We start from the raw sequence: 20,187 nt of genomic DNA on the forward strand, positions 1-20,187 counted from the left end.
GATGCCCGCCTGGGAAGGCGAGGAGAGGGGCGGCTAAGGCCGGCTTCCCGGAGGGTCCTAGAGCTGCTCGGGGCATGGGAGGCGGGGCAGAGACCCTCGCGCCTCTCCCCGCACCCCGCTTCCTCCTCGCGCGTTAAGCTTCCCCGCGAGCGGGTCTTGTCTGCCCAACTCCCTTGCCCGCTTCGCACGACGCCGCCTCAGCCCGCGACTGGGGAGCGTGTGGCGGCGGCGGCGGCGGCGGCCCGCTTGGCTGGGAGGCAGAGAAGTGTCAGGAGGAGGAGGAGGAGGAGAGTTAGTCAGCGGAGGAGGGCACGGCGGAGTCATGGAAAACCCTCGGCAGCCGCCTCTAGAGCAACAACAGCCCGGCTGGCGGGGAGGGAGAGCCTGCTCGTCGAGACTGGACTGAGGCGGGCAGGTCCGGGTGGCGTCGCCGCCGCCGCCGCCGCCGCGTTGTTTGCGTGAGGGCTTGAGGAGGCCCAGCTCGCCTCCTTCTCCGGAGTCGCCGCGGGTTGTGGGGAGGAGAGAGAGAAAGAGAGAGGGAGCGGGAGCGATGCGGCGGCGGCTGCTGCGACAGCCTGCCTTGACCCGCTGAGGTGCGCGCGCGAGAGCGGGACGGCGAGCCAGGCTCATGCGGGGCAGGTGAGGGGCCGAGTGGGAGGAGGAGGACGGCGGCGGCGGCAGCCGGGAGCCTTTTATTGGCCGCCGCGCGCGTCAGGCACCTTCGGGCGCCTCGGGATCTCGGCGGGGGTTCGCGCCGCGAGAGGCGGGTGTCGAGGAGGGCCCGGAGCGCCGCAAGGGGCTGGCGGTTGCCGTTGACACGGGACTTGAGCGATGGGGCGGTGAAGAAGAAGTAGTCGCCTTCCATCCCTCCTCTTCTCTTCTCTCCTCCTCCCTCCCCCTCTCGGCCGGGTTGTGTAAGGTGAGGGTCGAGCCGAGCCAAGGAAACAGGGAGGAGGAAGGTGGTGGTTGTGTGTTTTTTTCCTCAATCCAGGTGCTGTTTGATTTTCCACGAACAGCGCGAGGCTTTTTTGTTGTTGTTACGCGTTTCCGAGGACTTAAGGAACAAAGTGGCCCATTGCGCTGCGCGGCTTCCCCGCCGTCTCCTCCTCCTCCTCCTCCTCCTCTTTTTTTAAAGCCCTCCCTCCTTTTATGACAATGAGCGTCGGCGGCTGTTGTCAGACTGTTTTTATTTAGTCTCGGCGCGCGAGCAGGGAATTTGGGGGAGGGAGGTCGGGAGTTCTGCCCTCTCTCCCTCTCCCTCCTCCTCCTTCCTGCCTGGCTCCGTAGAACAGGTAAAACGCAATGGACTCCAGCCTGGCTTGACCCTGCCCTGGGGCTCTGTGATTCAGAGCCTTTTGATTCGGGCGAGTGTGTTGCATACGCGTCGGGGGGGAAGTTTTAACTTTTTGTTGTCTGAGCTTTGGCCCAGGCAGGTTATAAATAGACCTGTTCAGACGCCGTGTTAAAGAAGGACACACTGGCAAGATCCAGAGAGAGAGAAGGAGGGAGGGAAGAAGGCAGGCATTGGCCGGGTCTAGCTTCCCCCCCCCCTCCCAGCAGACTTCTGCTGCCACCACAATAAATGCCAGGAGGAGGCCTAGCAGCTACAGATTTTTGTGAGCTGTTAAGGATAAGGGGGGGGGGATTTTTATTGTATTATTCCTGTAACAATAGCAAAAAGAGAGAGAGAGAGAGAGAAATTAGCTGCAGACAGCATTAGTGAGACTACAAAGAAGAGGGAGAGAAAATAGCCCGGATAAGCCCTTCCACCCCCCTTTTCCTTGAAGAAGAAGAAGAAAGATTTGGACTGAAAATGAAGCCTGACCGAGGTAAATGATTCAATAAAAAATCCTATGCTTAACATTTTTATCCTGGATAAATGGTTTTTTTTAATGGGTGGTGATAATATTGTGATGAGGTGGGTACTGGGTCCATTTGGGGGGGGGGAGAGGGTTTCAGAAGGATTAATGCCTGAAATTGATAATTATTGTTAGTGTCTGTAGTGTTATTTTTTTAAGGAGGTTGTGAAAATTTATTGGATTGACTTTGTCAATAAAGAGCTGGGTTTACTTCATCAATCAAGAACTGGAAGACAGAAACTCATTGTGAAAAATACCCTTTGCCCTGGGAGGATCATTTTAAATGTCAGAACAGTGTTGTGCTTAGGCTTAGGCTATTATCATACAATTGCAACATGAAAAAAAAAATCTGGCAGAGATTGCTATCAGGAATTTTGTTAGCAACTCAATCTCTGTATAAATGGATGATATAAACACACGTTAGGACAGCATCGAAACTCATGCAAAGCAGCTAAAACTTTCATTCTATTTATATTCTCCTGACCACTTCTGGTAGAATCTGCTCTAGTTCCTTTAATTGTGTTTGTGGCTAGTAGTTAAATTCAGTGGGTCAGATAGCATCGTTCTACTGATTCAGAACTTGTGTAGCTGTTGTAAAAATGGTTCACGCCACTAGAGTTAAGCAAGTCCTGACTTCTAATGTCAACTGTGTATTCATCATTAGTTATTGCTTGCAATAATGTATTTCACTGTTGTAACTAGCCTGAACATTATTTTTAGTGAACAGTGCAATCCTATGCATGTATACTCAGAAGTAAGTACTACCGATGTCTCAAGCATCTGCAGGATTGCAGGTTAAATTTCATATCTCACATTGGAGCAATGAGCACTCGGGAGTAATATCTTTGCTATACTGTATTGTATTTCCATAACTTTAAATACACAGTCAGTTACTATATGAATCATTTCAGGCATGTAAGATTATATATTAAAGTGGTTGAGGATGTGTAAAAGTATCAAGGCTGTGATCCTATAGGCACTTACAGTACCTGGGAAGTGCTTTGTTTTTTGAGATGCTTGCTTATTGAGTATCCTTTTTTGTTAGAAAAAGTATGTTATTTTCTGATTAATATATTAAATAAGTGAATGTACAGAAGTACATGTGTCATGGCTGTTTTAAAACTGCTTGATCTTGAAAGAAAAGAAACTGGTGGGATACGGTCAAACAAAGGAGCATTGTGTATTGACAGCTACTTGCAGAATCCTTATTTGACTTCAGTTGTGTCGTGTGCAATATGATTCTAAACATGTTTACTCTGAAGTAAAGCTGACTGTATTCAATGGTACTTACTCCCAATAAGTGCTCTTAGGTTTGCAGCCTAAATACTCAAAGGGAAAACAGGAATTACTAAATATACTGAGATAAAGCAGAAGTTCAGTATTTGTAACTCCTTTCACACTATGAAAGCTTTGGCACAATAGATCTGATATGAGACAGTGGCGATTTATGGTGAGATAGCTGTAGAGTAGTCAGCCAGTGTAATGCAGTTGAAATAAAGGTGAATGAAGGCTTCTTGCAGAAAAGAACTTTTGATATATTGAAATTATAATGTCTCTGAGACACATCAGGCCGCGTAACAGTAGCAAAATATGCTTTAAATTGCCTTACTTTTCGCAGCAGCAAGGTGAAGTTGGAACTTTAAGTGCCAGTTGCAGTTTTGAAAGGAAATAAGAACTATAATTCCAATGCACATAGTTTTAACTGTCCACAAATTGTTACTCTTTGTGAACCATCTACAAAGGGTTAAACTATGGCCTAAATTCATCCTACCAATGCAGTTGTGAAGGCATAATCATGCAAATGTTTACATGTGATCCCCCCCCCCCACTCAACAGCAGCTGCACCACAGGGAAGCATGAAATCACCTGCTTCCATTAGTTGCAAATTAATAGTGAAGGACACAGGATGAGCAGAGCATTTAACTAAGCTGCAGTACAGTCTGTTTAATACTGGACAGATAGGAGGAAAATTGTGCTACACTTGGCTATAAAGGAGAACTGTTTTGTTTCTGTTTCTCCAGATGATATTCTTGGTTAATCAGTAACAGTTTTGTCTTTTTCATTAGTAGTAGTAGTAGTAGTAATAATAGCTGAACTTAAGTTCAAAGTGATTGTTTGATCTAGGATTTTGGGTAGAAAAACATGCATTTAGAAGTAAAAATAGAATGAAACTCTTTTAAATAATGTGCTAGTGAATAAGATAACTTCCTGTATTCAGATGAAAGGGGTCACTTATTACTAATTCTTTGTCAGTGACACTGAGAAGCATTTTCATTGATTTGGTAGCAGAAAAGATGGGTTGATGTAGGTTTAGAAACTTGGCTCTGAAATAAAGGGCATCAGTTAACATATTCAAAATGTATGAGGTATCTTATATTTATAAGATAGGGGGAGGGGTCAGAGAGAGCGCTCTGCCCCCCAACTGCTTGTACTATATAAGCTTAAGGTATGCAGTAAATAGTGTTCCATTGAATCCTATAAGCATCATTGAGTTTAGTAGATCTTGGTCTCCAGGCTTGGGGAACTGCCACCATTTCTGTTTTGCTTTTAAATCAGTCAGAGTTTAACCACTTTTTAAAGTACCGCTGACAGCATCACAGTCATATATATACATTTCTACTCATAAATCTCATTGAGTTCATGGAGACTTCCAGATATGAGGGTATAAGACTGTAGACTAATTCATTTTGCCCTGAGGGGAGAAGAAAGAAACTTGGGGATTTGTCACCATTCATCTCCCACAGGGCCCCCTCCCTCCTTCAACTGTCACCAGAGGGGTGTCTGAATGACTCTTTTGCCCTGAGAGGAGTGAGAAGTAGAATATTTTTTTAAAAAAATTGATGCTTATTGTTGTAATTTTTGTTAAGCTGCGTGGTGAGGTCCACCTGAAAAACTGTAAAGAAACACCTTAAAAACTATTTTCCACAAAAAACCTAGTTCCAATTTACTTACTATATCTAGTAATTTGAAGGGGAGAAGTGGATATGCATATCTATAACAAGTCCTGGGCAGTGTGATCACCCATCTTCAGATGCTGCTGGAAATAGATGGTTTACCGTACCTACTGTGGAAATGTGGGGACCTCCTTTTTCTTGTCATGTGTCAGGGAAGCCTTAAAGCTTCTTCCTTGGAAATACGTCCCATTAATTTGTAAGTAAATCTGCTTATCATGGAATTGTAGAGTTGGAAGGGACCCCCAGGGTCATCTAGTCCAACCCCCTGCAATGCAACATGGGGCTCAAACCCACAACCCTGAGATTAAGAGTCTCGTGCTCTACCAACTGAGCCACGCTAGCATCTTATGACAACTGAAACTTTCCAACTCCAGCCCACTGATGTATCATCTCTAACTTTTATCACATACAACCCGAAACTCTGTAATTGTAGATTGAGAGTTTTGTAAATAGCCAACAGGCATATTTGATAGTTCTATTTAGATTTAGCAGGGAGTAAGCTTGTTTTGAAGATTGCAGGACTACCTCCCAAGTAAACATGCATAGGATTGTGTTCATCTTTGCAGATAAGAGGTGCAAAATTCAGTTTAGGATGATGAATAATAAACAAGAGGCATATGTGCTCCAGGTGATGTTACTTCCTGTTTAGTAGGGTGGTGGCAGCTGTTCTGAAGATTGCCTAAATTGTGCTTCTAGTTATAGAAGCCGCAGGTAAATGCAGGGATGAGGCAATGAAGTGGTAGTGATGCTGCATCCTGTTCTAGCAGGTAAGCTGTTCTGGCAGTTTTTCTTGCTACTGGCTTGTACTCCTGAAAAGTAAATATAAGGGAGAGATCTGTGATGTTTGTTGGATTACTTTATAAGAAATGTGAGGATTAGGAAATCCTAGAAAAAGATGGCTCAGATGGCAATCTTATTGTCTGGTGGTTTGGATAATGATGTGGGGAATCAAGCCTTAATTATGGGAAAAACAGATGTGCCATTGTAGTATATAGTGTACAGACACAAAAGAATTGCAAGTTGCTCTGATTTTTTTGTGTAGATGAAGGACTTTCTGGTGTTTCGGTTCCTAATTAATTTTCACCTGCTCTGTTGCTGCCAAACAAAATTGCATAGTTGTTAGTACTACTGACCTTTTATTAGTAATCAAAGATTAAGTGAAAACTTGATGATGAAGAAGAATCTTGGGTGGAAAATGGAGGATGTGGATTAAAATATAATTGAGCATTTACTGGAGACAACATCTTAAACAGTGAAGTACAAACTATAATAAAGTAGTAATTATGTGCTTTCATCTTGTACTGAAAGTAAAAATGGAAATAGCAACTGTAATTTATTCAGTTAATATTTTAAGCTGTTAAGTTTGTGACCTATCTCTTTCTACTCAGCAGTGGATCCTTGTAGTTGATTAATTTTTATGGCTTTATATGAGGCCTGGCTGGATCTATGGCAGTAATCCTGTCACAATTCTGAATTCATGGTTGTAGTCCTTGGATGGAACCATCTTTGTTGGTAGAAAAAGGCATGAGTGGTATAAGCCATACTCAAGAGTAGACCCATTGAAAAACCAATGGACTTAAGTTGTCCACTGTCTTTCAGTGGGTCGGCTCTGAGCATGATTTAGTCAGAAACCACTCTAATATTTCAGTTCTGAAAATCAGTTTTTTATGGTGCCACACTGGACTTTGAATGAAAATACAACAAGTGCCTCTGGGAGCAATGGGACTTCATATTGATCTGCCACTTTCAGAGTGAATAGTATGAAAAAAACCCCCCATGACTTCCCTTAGTGTTCTTACTTTGAGACTCCCTTGATTTTGGGAAGCAACAAACAAATTAAAAATTAAACAAGAAGGCTAACTATAAGAACAAATTAATAATAAGGTGAAATAATTAGTTTAGAATAGTAATGAATCGGATACTTCAAACAATAATGGGCAAGAAACTCATAATTCACATGACAGTGTAATGTGTGTGACTCATTTTCTGTTACCCAGATGCTTTCAAATTTATGCCTAGGAATTGAAATATTCTTCAGACCACTGTGTAGACCAGATCTGGGGAGCATGTGGCTCTCCAGCTTTTGTTTGACTCCTAACCCCCAATGGCCCCAGTAAACATGGTTGATGTTGGGATCTGTAGTCCAGCAACACCTAGTCCCTAGCTCTGACACAGATTGATTCACATGTTAAAGGAAGAGGCTGTTTAACCAGTTTTAGTTTGTCCTTTTTCAAGCAGGATGCTTCCAGATAAGTGGCTTCTAGTGCTGTAAGCTATAAGTGGAATTGCAATATACTTTCCATGCTATTGGGAGTACAGTACAGTGGAACCTTGAGTTGGGGATGTAATCCATCCCGGAGGCATGTCTGCAACTTGAAGCGTTTGCATCCAGAAGCGCCATGCCTGCGCATGCGGCGCAATTTAGCGCTTCTGCGCATGCACGAAGCACGATTGAGAGCTTCTGCACATGTGCGAGTGGCAAAACCCAGCAAAACCATTCAGGTACTTCCGGGTTGCCACAGGACACAACTTGAAAAGACGTAACCTGAAGCGGATGCAACATGAGGTTTGACTGTATTGTAGTTTTTCTATGTGTATATCCTGCAGTGTGATATTCACATCAGCAGGTATGATACAGGGGTGATTTGCAGCTCATCATCAAAAGTCTACTGCAGTCTGTTAAGGTACCAACTTATAATTTTATTTCTTTAATCTGTTTTTTAAAATTATTGCTAAAACATATTTCTGGCTTTTTTTAGAATGAGAGGTCATTTGCCATTATTTTATATTGACCTACCTACCAGTCGGGACGCAGGTGGCGCTGTGGGTTAAACCACAGAGGCTAGGATTTGCCGATCAGAAGGTCGGCGGTTCGAATCCCCATGACGGGGTGAGCTCCCGTTGCTCAGTCCCTGCTCCTGCCAACCTAGCAGTTCAAAAGCACATCAGAGTGCAAGTAGATAAATAGGTACCGCTCCAGCAGGAAGGTAAACGGCGTTTCCATGTGCTGCTCTGGTTCGCCAGAAGTGGCTTAGTCATGCTGGCCACATGACCTGGAAGCTATACGCCGGCTCCCTTGGCCAATAAAGCGAGATGAGCACCGCAACCCCAGAGTCGGTCACGACTGGACCTAATGGTCAGGGGTCCCTTTACCTTTACTTTACCGACCAGTCAGCTGGATACTGATACAAAGAAAGGTCCTAGAACAGATAATTAAACAGTTGTTCTGCGAACACTTGGAAAGGGATGCTTTGATTATTCAGAACCAGCATGGTTTTCTCAACAATTTATGCCAGACTATTATTTATATATTTATATATTTATTTTATTTTATTTTCTAGAGTTGTAATATTGGTGGATCAGGGGCATGTTGTAGATGTAACATATCTTGATTTCAGTAAAGCTTTTGACAATGTCCTCCATGATATTCTTCTGGAGAAGCTAGTAAAGTGTGGGCTAGACAATGTTACTAGTTGACTGACCAAACTTAAAAAGTGACCACCAAATGTTCCTCACTACCTTGTCAGAAAGTAATGTGGGGTGCTGCAGGTTTCTGTCGTAGGACTGGTGGTGTTCATAAACTTTCTAAGTGACTTGGATCATTGATCTGACCCAGCTTCGACAACCTGAGTACGGTGATCATGAAGCCCTTCATGTCCCCTGGTTTGAGGGGCTATACCTGGTTTTGGGTCAAAGAGACAAAGTGAGGATGTTGCTGGTGTACCAGCCACACTGTTGCAACAACTATTGCTTGGTTGCTACTTGAGAAAGTATTTGAGATGCTGTGGCAGTACAACTCCAGATAATCTTGGAAGAAGCAAATTTTTTTTTAGATCTGTTACAGTTTGGCTTCTGGTCAGAGTTGGGACAGAAACAGCCTTGGTCATTCTGATGAGTGACCTTGACTGGAAGAGAGACAAAGTGAGACCCTATTGATTATCCTTGATCTCTCAGCCATGTTCAATAGCATTGACTATGATATCCTCCTGGGGCGATGCATTGGGATGGGAGTTGGAGGCACTGTGTTGCAGCGGTTCTACATGAGGGGTTGTTATCGGAGAGTAGCACTGAGTGACACTTCTTCAACTTTATGACTCTTGGGTTGTGGGGTTCTGCAAAGTTGTTTCTGTCCCCATTGCTGTGTTAACACCCATGTGAAGCTGTTCGAAGTGAACTGCCATCAGTATGCTCATAACACCCAGGTCTCTTTTTCTCTCTACAAAGTGAGTTAGGTGAGGTTGTGCAGGTGCTAAATCAGTACCTAGGTGCAGTCGTAGGCTGGATGGGGCCCAATAAACTGAAACTGAATCCTAACAAGATAGAGGTTTTTGAAGGTGATTCAGCATTATTCTCCTACCCCCGTTGTTATCTGCTGATGCCCTGGACATAAAAGATTCACAAAGGCCCTTCTTTCCTTGTACCACAAGGAAAGCTGTCATGAGAGCCAGTGTGGTGTAGTGGTTAAGAGCGACAGATTTGTAATCTGGGGAACCGGGTTCGCGTCTCTGCTCCTCCACATGCAGCTGCTGGGTGATCTTGGGCCAGTCACACTTCTTGAAGTCTCTCAGCATCACTCACCTCACAGAGTGTTTGTTGTGGGGGAGGAAGGGAAAGGAGAATGTTAGCCGCTTTGAGACTCCTTTGGGTAGTGATAAAGCGGGATATCAAATCTAAACTCCTCCTCCTCCTCCTCCTCCTCCTCCTCCTCCTCCTCCTCCTCTTCTTCTTCTTCTTCTTCTTCTTCTTCTTCTTCTTTTTCTTCTTCTTCTTCTTCTTCTTCTTCATCTGCTCCAGCCAGTGTTAGAAACTGGGGTAGAAAAGCTAGGAGCCAAATGGCTTCTGGGACCTGGGTTGTGGGCACCAAACAGAATGTCTAGTTGTCACAGGGTGTGTGAGAGTTGGCAACACTTTTTATTTATTATTTTGATAAGCATGAATTAATATACAATTCACATAAGTGACACATTGTTAATATCACATTTTTTGCAAAAATTGTTAATACACGTTTAATTTGGTGTTTATAATAAAAATATTGGTACCATACTTGAGTTTCTCAAATACTCTACTCTTTATTGTTAAACTTCTAAACATTTTCTAACACATATACTTTGAGACTTCAAAGCACAATCATTTCAGTAATCCTTGAGTGTCAGGTGCAAAAAATGGCACCCAGACTTTTTGAGGTGCTCGCAAATGGAGAATCCTTAGGTGCAAAATGTGCCTGGCTCCCTGCTAATTTTGAACCCCGGCTCCAGTCAGCTTGACCAATGATCAGAGATGATAGGAGTTAGAAATCCAACAACATCTGGAGGGCCACAGGTTCTTTACTCCAGCCCTAGGCCTTCCAGGTGATTTTTCAACCACAACCAGATTTTAGAGGCTTGTTCTTCATCCTGGCTATCTGGCCCTGTGACTTTAAAACAGGCATCCCCAACCTTTGGCCCTCCAGATGTTTTGGACTACAATTCCCATCATCCCCAACCACTGGTCCTGTTAGCTAGGGATCATGGGAGTTGTAGGCCAAAACATCTGGAGGGCCACAGGTTGGAGAGGCCTGCTTTAAAAGCTGCAACTGTTGTGTGAAAACTTTCTAAATTTTACAGACTTCATGGTAAATGAAATTGTGTGGTTTTAAAATTTTAAATTTCTGTACACTGAGAGGGCATGTTTCTGTTCCTCAGTCTTTGACTCTGGAAAAATCCTGGCTGTTTAGAATGTGAAGAACCTTTAACAAACTTTATTAACTTTACATACATGTAGAAATAATTTCCAATAGAGTAGAAATAGAAATAGTAGTATCAATTGACATCTCTCAACAGTGTATGTGTTGTTTCCCCCCCTTTTTAACTATTAACATACTGTGAGCAAAACCACTATTCAAAACAAATGGTCTTGTGTTTGTCATATGTACACATTTTGGGTATGTTGAGCTAAAAATGCCATTTATCTTTTTATATTTGAACTGTAATAATAGCAACACTCAGTGCCACATTTAGTGTGTCCTGCTTCTTGTTGTTCTGCTTTTCTTTGCTCTCAAATTGCCCAAACACAGCTGGGTTCATAAGAGGAGAAAAGAAAACATGATACTACTGCCAAACAGACAGGAAACTGTAGTAGACCTTGTGAGCAGTGAAGGGTTGAAGCACGCCTTCCGTCCAATCAGCTGCGAGTTCTGTTGCTATGTGCACTCTTACTCTGCCTTCTTTGTGGAAAAAAATGTCTTGCACAGAGAGGCTGAATATGTAGCCAAAGCTGAACATTTTTGTGTTAGCCACTGCAGACATCTGGATTCCCGAGATACTGACAGTGTAGCCCATTTTGCTGCCAGAAGGCAACTACTTTTTCCGCCCGATTCCAGTATGGTTTACAGTGGAAACAAAGGGCTGCACAGAGAAGGTGTGTAAAAAGAAAGGAGTAATTCTTAAATGTTTTTAAGTTGTTTATGAACCCTGACTGTTTTTCTTCTTTTCTCTTCCCTATTCTGTATACTTGGTGTTATAAGCTGCAGTTTGTCTTTTGTCTGCATGGAAATCTTACACAGGGATAATTTCCTTGTGACAGTTTTAGAACTCACTTGTGGTGATAAACAATAATGAAAATCATTGTTGATTCCGAACAAAGGTGGAAAGGAAAAAGGAGAAATGATATGTGAGAGAGGAACTTACCACTTCACCAAAAAAAAGCCACTTTCAGTAGTAGGTAGTGAAATTTAGTCTGTGTGTGTTTGATTATTGAACAGCTCCATTATTGATCACGAAGCTCATTCAGTTTTAATGCCATGAAAATTATACTACCATATACTAAGTTTATATTTTGCATAGCTTCATGTTTTCTCTTCCTGTAGTATTCCAGTAATACACCTTTTCAAACTAACTAAAGGTTTTCAGAATAACTTTAAAAGTATCAGAATTTTGGCATATTCTCCCTGTTATATGGCATTTTATACTGGATATCAGAGATGTATATTACTTGCCATAGAAGACCCACTAACAGCCAGGCATAATGCTTGCTTTATTGTTCACAGTGAAAATGGAAGACTTGGCTGACAATGTAGTTCTTTTGTGTGTGCTTTTTGTTCATATAGGTCAAAGTTCTTTCAGAACACAAGGAAATGATTACATTATTCTACTAGTATATCTAGTGCTAGTAAATACAGCATTATCAATCTCTTGCTTGTATTGGTCCAAAGAGAGGTTATAAAAATAACACCCAGCCATTTGGCCGTTTTGAGAAGCAGATTTTAATGATACTAATAAAAAAAAAGTAATAATTTGGAATTAAATAAGGTGATATGTACCTTTTTTAAGCTACTGCTCTGCAAAGCCAGTTAACAAAACACTGAAAGCCCCCACACCATTTTTCACCAATGGTGTTGTGAGTCAGATGAGGTTTTTGAGAAACACAAGAGTCTAATTGTGACCTGGTAACACAGATGTTAGTTGTATTTGGAGCATCTCTTGATAGCCTAGAAAGGGAAAACCATTTGATTAACGTGATCATGGTGGTATCTAACATGCCCTCTGAAGGCAGAAGAATGTTCTCACTGGTCTCTTTTTTTTATGTCTAGGAAAATCTTATGCTTTGCTACGAAAGAATGTTGCAGCTAGGGATAGCAAAGGGGACTGAAGGTTCTTTCAGAGTAGCTATTCTTTCAAGCTATGCAGCATATTTATAGATAAGTTCCAAAACCGAGTTATCATCCTGCAATAGAAAGGGGGCATAGCAGCATGGATTTCTCAGGGGTTTTTTTTGGGGGGGGGTAGGTGTTGGGAGGTTCCACATGTGCATCATACACCTGATTATAGTTTCTCTCTCCATAGAAGACTATGGTAAATTTGAGAGGGTGTAGCCCTGGTCACTGCGGACATGTGCTCAGGCTTGAAGTTCATTTTGGAAGCTTCAATGTGCATAACGAAGAGTTCTGCCCTGAAGCAGTTTTCCTGTTCCATTTACTGAGTGGGGCAACTCTGCATGCCCATTCCTTTGCATGAACAGAGTTACCATTTGACTTCCTTAGAAGAAAGCAAAGTCCACTCACACAGGAGTTCTAGATGCATATTGGAGTGTGCTCAAATAACTGGGCCAGGCCATAATGTTCCCATAAGCACCCAATGTTGGTTCAGGAGATTTTGCCTTGAGGTCAAAGACATGATGGCAGACTCCTTTTCATGTACAAAAGTTAACGGGACTGATGGTTGAATCTTAGGTCAAACTGCCAATGGGATGGGGATACAGGGTAGGCTACATTGCATATACATCTCTGTCCTTCAACACTTGCTACTCCTGCTCCTTGTTCTTTTCCCCCAGTATGCCACCTGAGGCAGTTATCTAATGGTTGGGCCAGCCCTGATTTAGCACTTTTTATAGTGGATTCCTCTATAATGTTATGCTGTCTTGTTTGAAGTTATCTGTATCTATAACAACTTCCTTTATATAAACAAACAAATAAAAATAATGTGTGTGTGTGTGTGTGTGTCTTTCTGTTGTGGAACTTCTGGGAGCTTTTACCACTTCTCCAATTAGTTATAAAGTCTTAGAATGACTCATATGAAGAAGAAAAAGCTACAAGAAATCCTCCATGAATCAGACCAGCCAATTAAATATATTAGAAAGCAACACAATAGCAGTTTTATGGCCACCTTATGGATCATTGCTCAGTATATGCACACTTGTGGTCTAAGGGCACATGATGGACCCCTTTGTAGAAGCAAGTTAGGTCTAGGTCTGGTCAGTGCTGAAATGGGAAATCCTTACATATTGCCTTGCATTCTATAATGGCAAAAATGCAGGATATAAATATAATAAAATATGTAAGTACATTGTACATGTTTCATGGGAAATTATTTAGAAATAGAATAAATACATTTTTGAAGAAGGCAATTTAAAGGTAAATTATATGATATAGTATCCCTTAAAATAGTCAGACTGAATGGCAACAAACCCTTGTTTAGTGATCTGTATGTATATATGCTCTGTTTCTCACAAACTTTCACAGGGGAGTTCTCCTAAATGTCATTGCAAATCAATTTATACTTGCCTTTATGCAGGCTTATGCATTGTAACTGAAAGAAATGGGCTTGCTAGTTCCAGAAATTGATTGAATCATGCAGGATATAAATACAATAAAACATATGAATTCAAACTAAAAGTAATACCTGTATCTTTTCACATTTTACACATAGATTATACAATTTAGGTTTTATATAATTCTCACAGAGTTGGAAGGTATATGTGGACCAGGTACAAGGAACTTGTGGCTTTCTAAGTCCCATCAACCCCACTCAGCATGGCCAGTGGTCAGGGATGAGTTAGGAGACCAGCAACATTTGAAAGAACACATGCTTTCTGTCTCTGATGAACATCATTCTTTGCTCTGAGGCAGAACATCTGTATCTAAACCATCCATGGTGGATGTTTGCCCAAACTTTTCTGGAAAATCTCAGCGGAAGGAAATGGTACCATTTTCCAATGCATCTTTTTCTTTTTACATAAGCTGCAATATGATAGTTCTAGTGGTAAATTATGATGATGATTAGGAATGTCTTTAACATCATCTGTAGTTTTAAAATAATTTACATGCCCTTAGTGACCAATAGGATAAACTAAAGATTCCTGGGAAAACTCTGGTTTTGATGGTAGGTTTGTAGAGATGTGATCTGCTTTATTACCTTGAGAGAAGACCAAGGCATTCTGCATTTGCTTTAGTTACATTCTTTTTCTGCTAACTATGCTTCTTTCTAGACTCTACATCACTTGCGAATTGTGTTTTTACTTTATTACATCTATAACCTGCCTTCTGCCATGGAGCCCAAGACAGTGTACTTGTTCCCAGGCAGTCACCCCTCCAGGCGCTGACAACACCTGGAAAACCACAGGTTCTTCCCATTTCCGGTCTAGTCCATTTGGTGATAGTATTATCTTTTCTATATATGACAAGCATCTTTCCTATACAATGTATATATTTAGTTTTATTAGGAACTATTATTTCATATTGATGAGAACATTTTTCATGTCCTTAGATATAGGTTGAGGCAGATCATACCTGTTCCAGAAATAGTCACCTGTAATGCTTAATACACTTCCTATAGTACAGTTGCCAAAGGCAACTAATTCTAAAATCAATTCCCTGAAAACTTGGTTGCAACTGCTTGATTTAACTTTGACTCTCTGACTCCTCTACAAAAGGATTTGCAAGATGAAATCTTAAAATCCCATGAGGCTCTTTTTCTCTGATCATTGTAATGCCAAGAGTTTTGTAGGAAGAAAATGTGGCAAAAATGTGTAGCGAGCACAAGTCTCTTGAATAGCACACTTTGTTGTTGTTGTTTAGTCGTTTAGTCATGTCCGACTCTTCGTGACCCCATGGACCAGGGAACGCCAGGCACTCCTGTCCTCCACTGCCTCCCGCAGTTTGGTCAGACTCATGCTGGTAACCTCGAAAACACTATCCAACCATCTCATCCTCTGTCGCCCCCTTCTCCTTGTGCCCTCCATCTTTCCCAACATCAGGGTCTTCTCCAGGGAGTCTTCTCTTCTCATGAGGTGGCCAAAGTACTGGAGCCTCAGCTTCACAATCTGTCCTTCCAGTGAGCACCCAGGGCTGATGTCCTTCAGAATGGAGAGGTTTGATCTTCTTGCAGTCCATGGGACTCTCAAGAGTCTCCTCCAGCACCATAATGAATAGCACACTAATGAGTGTTAAAAGTGAATAGAGGCCAGATATTTATTCATAATAACCTCTTTGTAAAGAAAACCACTATGGTGAAGTGTGGGTTTTGTATTCTTCCAGTTATGCATTTTCAAGCAAATGCTGTGTGCAGATGTACACAAAAGAGGAGTTGCTGAACTCTTGACGGTGTATTTGCTACATGTGACGTGTACCTAATTCTTTGCCAGAACAAGTTCAGGGGAAACTGTTTCTCCTAGTTTTCAGCAGCAGGCTGTGCTCAGTGCTGATTGGCTGGGGCTTGTGACATTTCCCTATCTCACTGGAGCAGTTTTGCAGTGTTTTAACTTTTGCTGTTGCTAAAGCAATGATTAAACTTGAGGTGATAAAGTACAGGTGGCACTCAGAATAATATTTTAAAGTGGACTTTCTATCTGAAGCATGGGCAACATTAACAGACTTGGCAGTGGAATCACCAATAAGTGTGACTGACTTCTTTGGGCAAAAAAAAACCAAAGTTCTATATCACAATATGTCTACATGTGTTTCTGTATACTCTTCTTTCCCTCTTGTGTTTGGTTTGCAGGTATGCTAAAAGCAATTCTCAAAACACTGCCCAGGTAAGGATAGTATGTTCTTAAGCGGCAAGATTTCAGTTGTATCTTTGCAGCTTGGGCAGATTGAGTTGCTGTGGTTGTGCCCAGAAAACTTTAAATAAAACAGTAAGGTTTCATGCTGTCTCAAAGAGTTTATGGTTTGTTAACTGTGGGAGTCGCTACAGTTTTCCACAAGGTATGAAAAGATTTAGAATCCTACAGATCATTATTACCTCGGTAGTTGCTATAAAAGACTAAACACAGATGTATATTTGAGAAATCTCTTATTTGAGGAGGGAGATAATGCAACTGATGTGATACAGTCAAAAGGCTAGGCTCTTGTCAATAACATCACTATTGCATTTTGATGCTTCTGGACATTTCTTTTTCAAGGGCAGCATAATGTAGATCACATTCTAGTAATCTAGATATGATCAGGGAATGTGGCAGGATCATGGTTCCCACACCCTTGAAAAGGCTGTGCTTGATGCATCAGCTTAAACTGAGCAAAGGTGCTTCTGGACACAGACACTACCTGTCTGTCTGGGACTAAGGTCAAGACCTGGTGTTCTTGATCCTTCAGCATCCTTGATCCTTCAGGAGGAGTTCCGCCCCCTCTAGAACTGTTTTAGTACCTCTATCCAGATCTGCCCTCCCTCCTACCATCTGTACTTCCATCTTATTTGGATTAAGGTTAATTTGTTAGGCCACATCAAGTCCTCAGTTGACCTCAGATGGATTCAGAACTGCCACAGTTTCCCTGGAACTAGGTAGAAAGAGTGTGAGTGGAGGAGTGATGAGCATGCTGACAACACTGTACTCCAGATGACCTAAATAATTAAATGAAAGGCTGAGAGAATAACAAATGGAACAAGACGATCCTTCTAGAACCTAAAAGGCCATTGGTACTACATTCTGAGATCCATCCTCCAGGAACAATACAGAAGGCACCATAAAATTGTGCCACCAATCCAAGCCATCATATTACCTTGACAAGGCACTCTGTAAATCCTCCTGCAACTAGATATCGTCATGGTCCCTGGAGAACGTATTAAAATTAAAATCAATCAAAAGTTGCTTGTAATGCAGATTCCAATGTGCTTGTCATTGGAGTTGTACTTGAAAAAGACCGGACTGAAAATAGTTGTATACCAATTATTGTGCAGCAATTTGAGTTGGGCAAACAACTCCCCACCCCATGTATGTGCCCTAAGCAACTCCAATTTTAATTCAATAAGTTGTGGAAGCTTTAAAATTGTGCACGTTAGCTAGAAAGTTACCTAAAACAGTGAATTGTCATTTAGCAAGAACCTGGGAGCTATAATCAAAAGTTTATTTGTTTAAATTGAGATTCATGACAGTACGTCTACTGAATGATGCTAGCCATACAATCTCAAGTACAGTAGTACCTTGGTTTAAGAACAGCCCTGTTTATGAACTCCGCAAAACTAGAAGTAGTGTTCTGGTTAGCAAACTTTACCTTAGTCTACGAATGGAAGCTGAACGGTGGAGGGGTACCGGCGGCAGGAGGCCTCATTAGGGAAAACACACCTCAGTTTAAGAACGGACTTCTGAAACGGATTAAGTTTGCAAACCGAGGTACCACTGTACAAGGCTCAGCTACCGCTAAATAGCAGCTTTGAGATGCAAGGATGCTTCCTCAAATGGCCAACAGTTCAAGGGTCTGGTATTTGTGTACAAAGTCCTCTACAGCTTGGGACCAGGAGATCTAAAAGCTTTGTCTCACCCCTTCTGTGCCCAGTCACTGTGCTCTGCCAGAGAGGGCCTTCTGCAAATATCCCCTCATCAGGAGAAGTGTTCTGTATGATGTAGGAAGTGGGCTTTTAGTGTGGTAACACCTGTCCTTTAGAACAGGGTGGTCCAACTTGTCATACCAAGTGGGCCACAAGAGTACTTTGACTGGGAACCTGTGGGCCACACACTGCCTTGTCGTGTGGGGGAGGGGGGGAAGCAAGGCCAAAACTTGATTCCCTTCTCAGTCCTCATACTGCCTTCCCAAAACCGGCTAAGAGAGGGCTTTGAGAAGGAGGCATGAGGCTCTGGCAGGGTCCTAGAACTCTCCGTCCTCCTTCCCTAAGCTGAGAAAGTGCCAACTAGACTTTAGGAAGGAGGCAGGAAGACTCAAGGACCCTGTCAGATCACTCAATCTTCCCAAAGCCAGGCAGCACAGGTGTTAGGGCTGCGAGTCAAATGTTGCCAAGGGCTACCAAAAAAGGCTTTGGGATTGTGTGTTGAACCACTCTGCTTTACAACTTCTTGCCATTGCCTATCGGGCAGGTGCTGTCACTGTTACTCTTTCACAAGGGCCACACATCCCATTTTACCATTTGAGGATAAATGGGAAGTGCCCCACTGGGGCGAGAGGGGTGCCACCTCTAGGACTTCCGCTACCTGAGGCAGCTGCTTCACCCTTTTCATGGGTGGACCGGTCCTGTCTTTTCAGCACTCATTGAAAACCATTTTTCAACAGGAATTTAGAGGCTTTTTTTCCAGTTGGTAACTGTATTAGATGAAATGTTTTTCTTGTTAAATCACTTTGGGCTATTTTATACGAAGCAATTATTGAGTGAAATAAATAATAGTAAATAAAAATGCAAAATAGTGGATGGGAAAGGGAGCAGGAGCAAGAACGTTGTCAATTATTGGCTTTCTCCCTTTCAACTCAACTAATATAATTTCATTATTATTCCTTGTACAACAGCTTTGCATTATTGGGTGCAAATTTAACACATTATGATTCTGGAATCTTTGCCTAATAACCTGTAATTTGTGGGGAACTGGAAAACATATCAGTATCCTAGTTTGATAAACATGGATGTGCCTGTTCTGATTTCTGAAAATTATGATTCAGTGCCTTTTCCAGTTCAACCTCAGGACAGTGGAATTAATATATTCCACAAGTCATGATTAGACAGAAAATGTGGGTTGTGCTGTAATTGTCCATTATTCAAACATAGACTCCAATGCTCCACAGGAGTGGGCTCTTCAGAATCTAATCTTAATCAATTTTTTAAAGAAAACATTATTTGGTTACGTTCTGTTTTGGTTTTTTGAAGTATGCCTTTTTTTAGTTAAGTCTGAAAATAGAAGCGCTCAGATTCAAGGTGGCAAATAGAAAGGCTTCTAAACATAGTCGTGTGTTTTCAAGTACATTTAAAATCTTTTCTAATGCAGCTGTCGCAGTTTTTACATTAGAAGTTAATTCCAGATTAAAGAGTCAATTAAAAGCTACCAGCTGTGGTTTGGGCTTCCATATATTCATGAAAATGATATGCAAACTTCCTGTATCTTAATCTTAGAGTAGGCTTTCCACAGAGAACTGCTGAATGTATGCCAAGAGGCATATTCTAGGGTGCCCATTCCGTTCACACCAGGCCCAGGGGAGGAAGTGAGTATCAGTAGTGGTGGGGAAGCTGTATTTCATTGAACTTGTCTGCTGTAACTGATCCGATTGAGGAACTCCAGATAAGCAGTAAGGTTTCCAATGGCGTGAGGGGAGATATCAAAAGGCAAGCAGCAACAATATAGGAAACTTCCATATAACACATACTTAAACCAAAACCCAGACGAAAATGTGTCAATACACAGGTAATCTGGTTTCCTTCAAGAAGCTTTTGCAGCAGAACTGCCACTAGCACTTAAATTCCAAGGAGGGGTTGTAGAAAGGCACCACAATATCCTATGCAGTAGAATGGAACGCCAGCAAAGTCTTTGTGTGGCCACACTATCCCCTATAAACAGAAAGAAAGGGCTTGCCAAGTGTGGGTGAGAGGGTGAAAACCTTACTCATGGAATATATTTCTAATCCCTTGCAAGAACATGACATCTCAGCCAGCTATTGGCATCCACCTGCCCCCCCCAAAGCCACATTCTTCTAATCAAAGATAAATATAATAAGGCACATTTTTCACCAAAGGAAATTAGTGCTCAATTTAATTTATTTTGAATTATAGTGTCAGCAAACTGACTTTTCTTGTGTGGCTGGGGCTGCCACAGTTGAATGCAGACCAGTTGATATTTCTTGCAGGTCCCTTCATTAAGCAAATGAAAAATGGTAAAGAGCCAAGTCTGGAGAAGTTTCCAGTTGAATG

At 42.0% G+C, this 20,187-nt stretch overlaps 1 protein-coding gene across 1 annotated transcript in view; it reads left to right on the plus strand.

The window, feature by feature from the left end:
* Positions 1–962: 962 nt before the first annotated feature.
* Positions 963–20,187, plus strand: part of ATOSA (atos homolog A) — a 48,728-nt gene continuing 29,503 nt past the window's right edge. The window contains exon 1 of the mRNA XM_081838810.1: positions 963–1,829. Within this exon, the coding sequence (XP_081694936.1) occupies positions 1,814–1,829 (16 nt within the window). The 5' untranslated portion in view covers positions 963–1,813. The remainder of the gene's footprint in view (positions 1,830–20,187) is intronic.

Source organism: Podarcis erhardii, assembly GCF_964252035.2.
Source record: "Podarcis erhardii genome assembly, chromosome: 14".
Classification (NCBI taxonomy): Eukaryota; Metazoa; Chordata; class Lepidosauria; order Squamata; family Lacertidae; genus Podarcis; species Podarcis erhardii.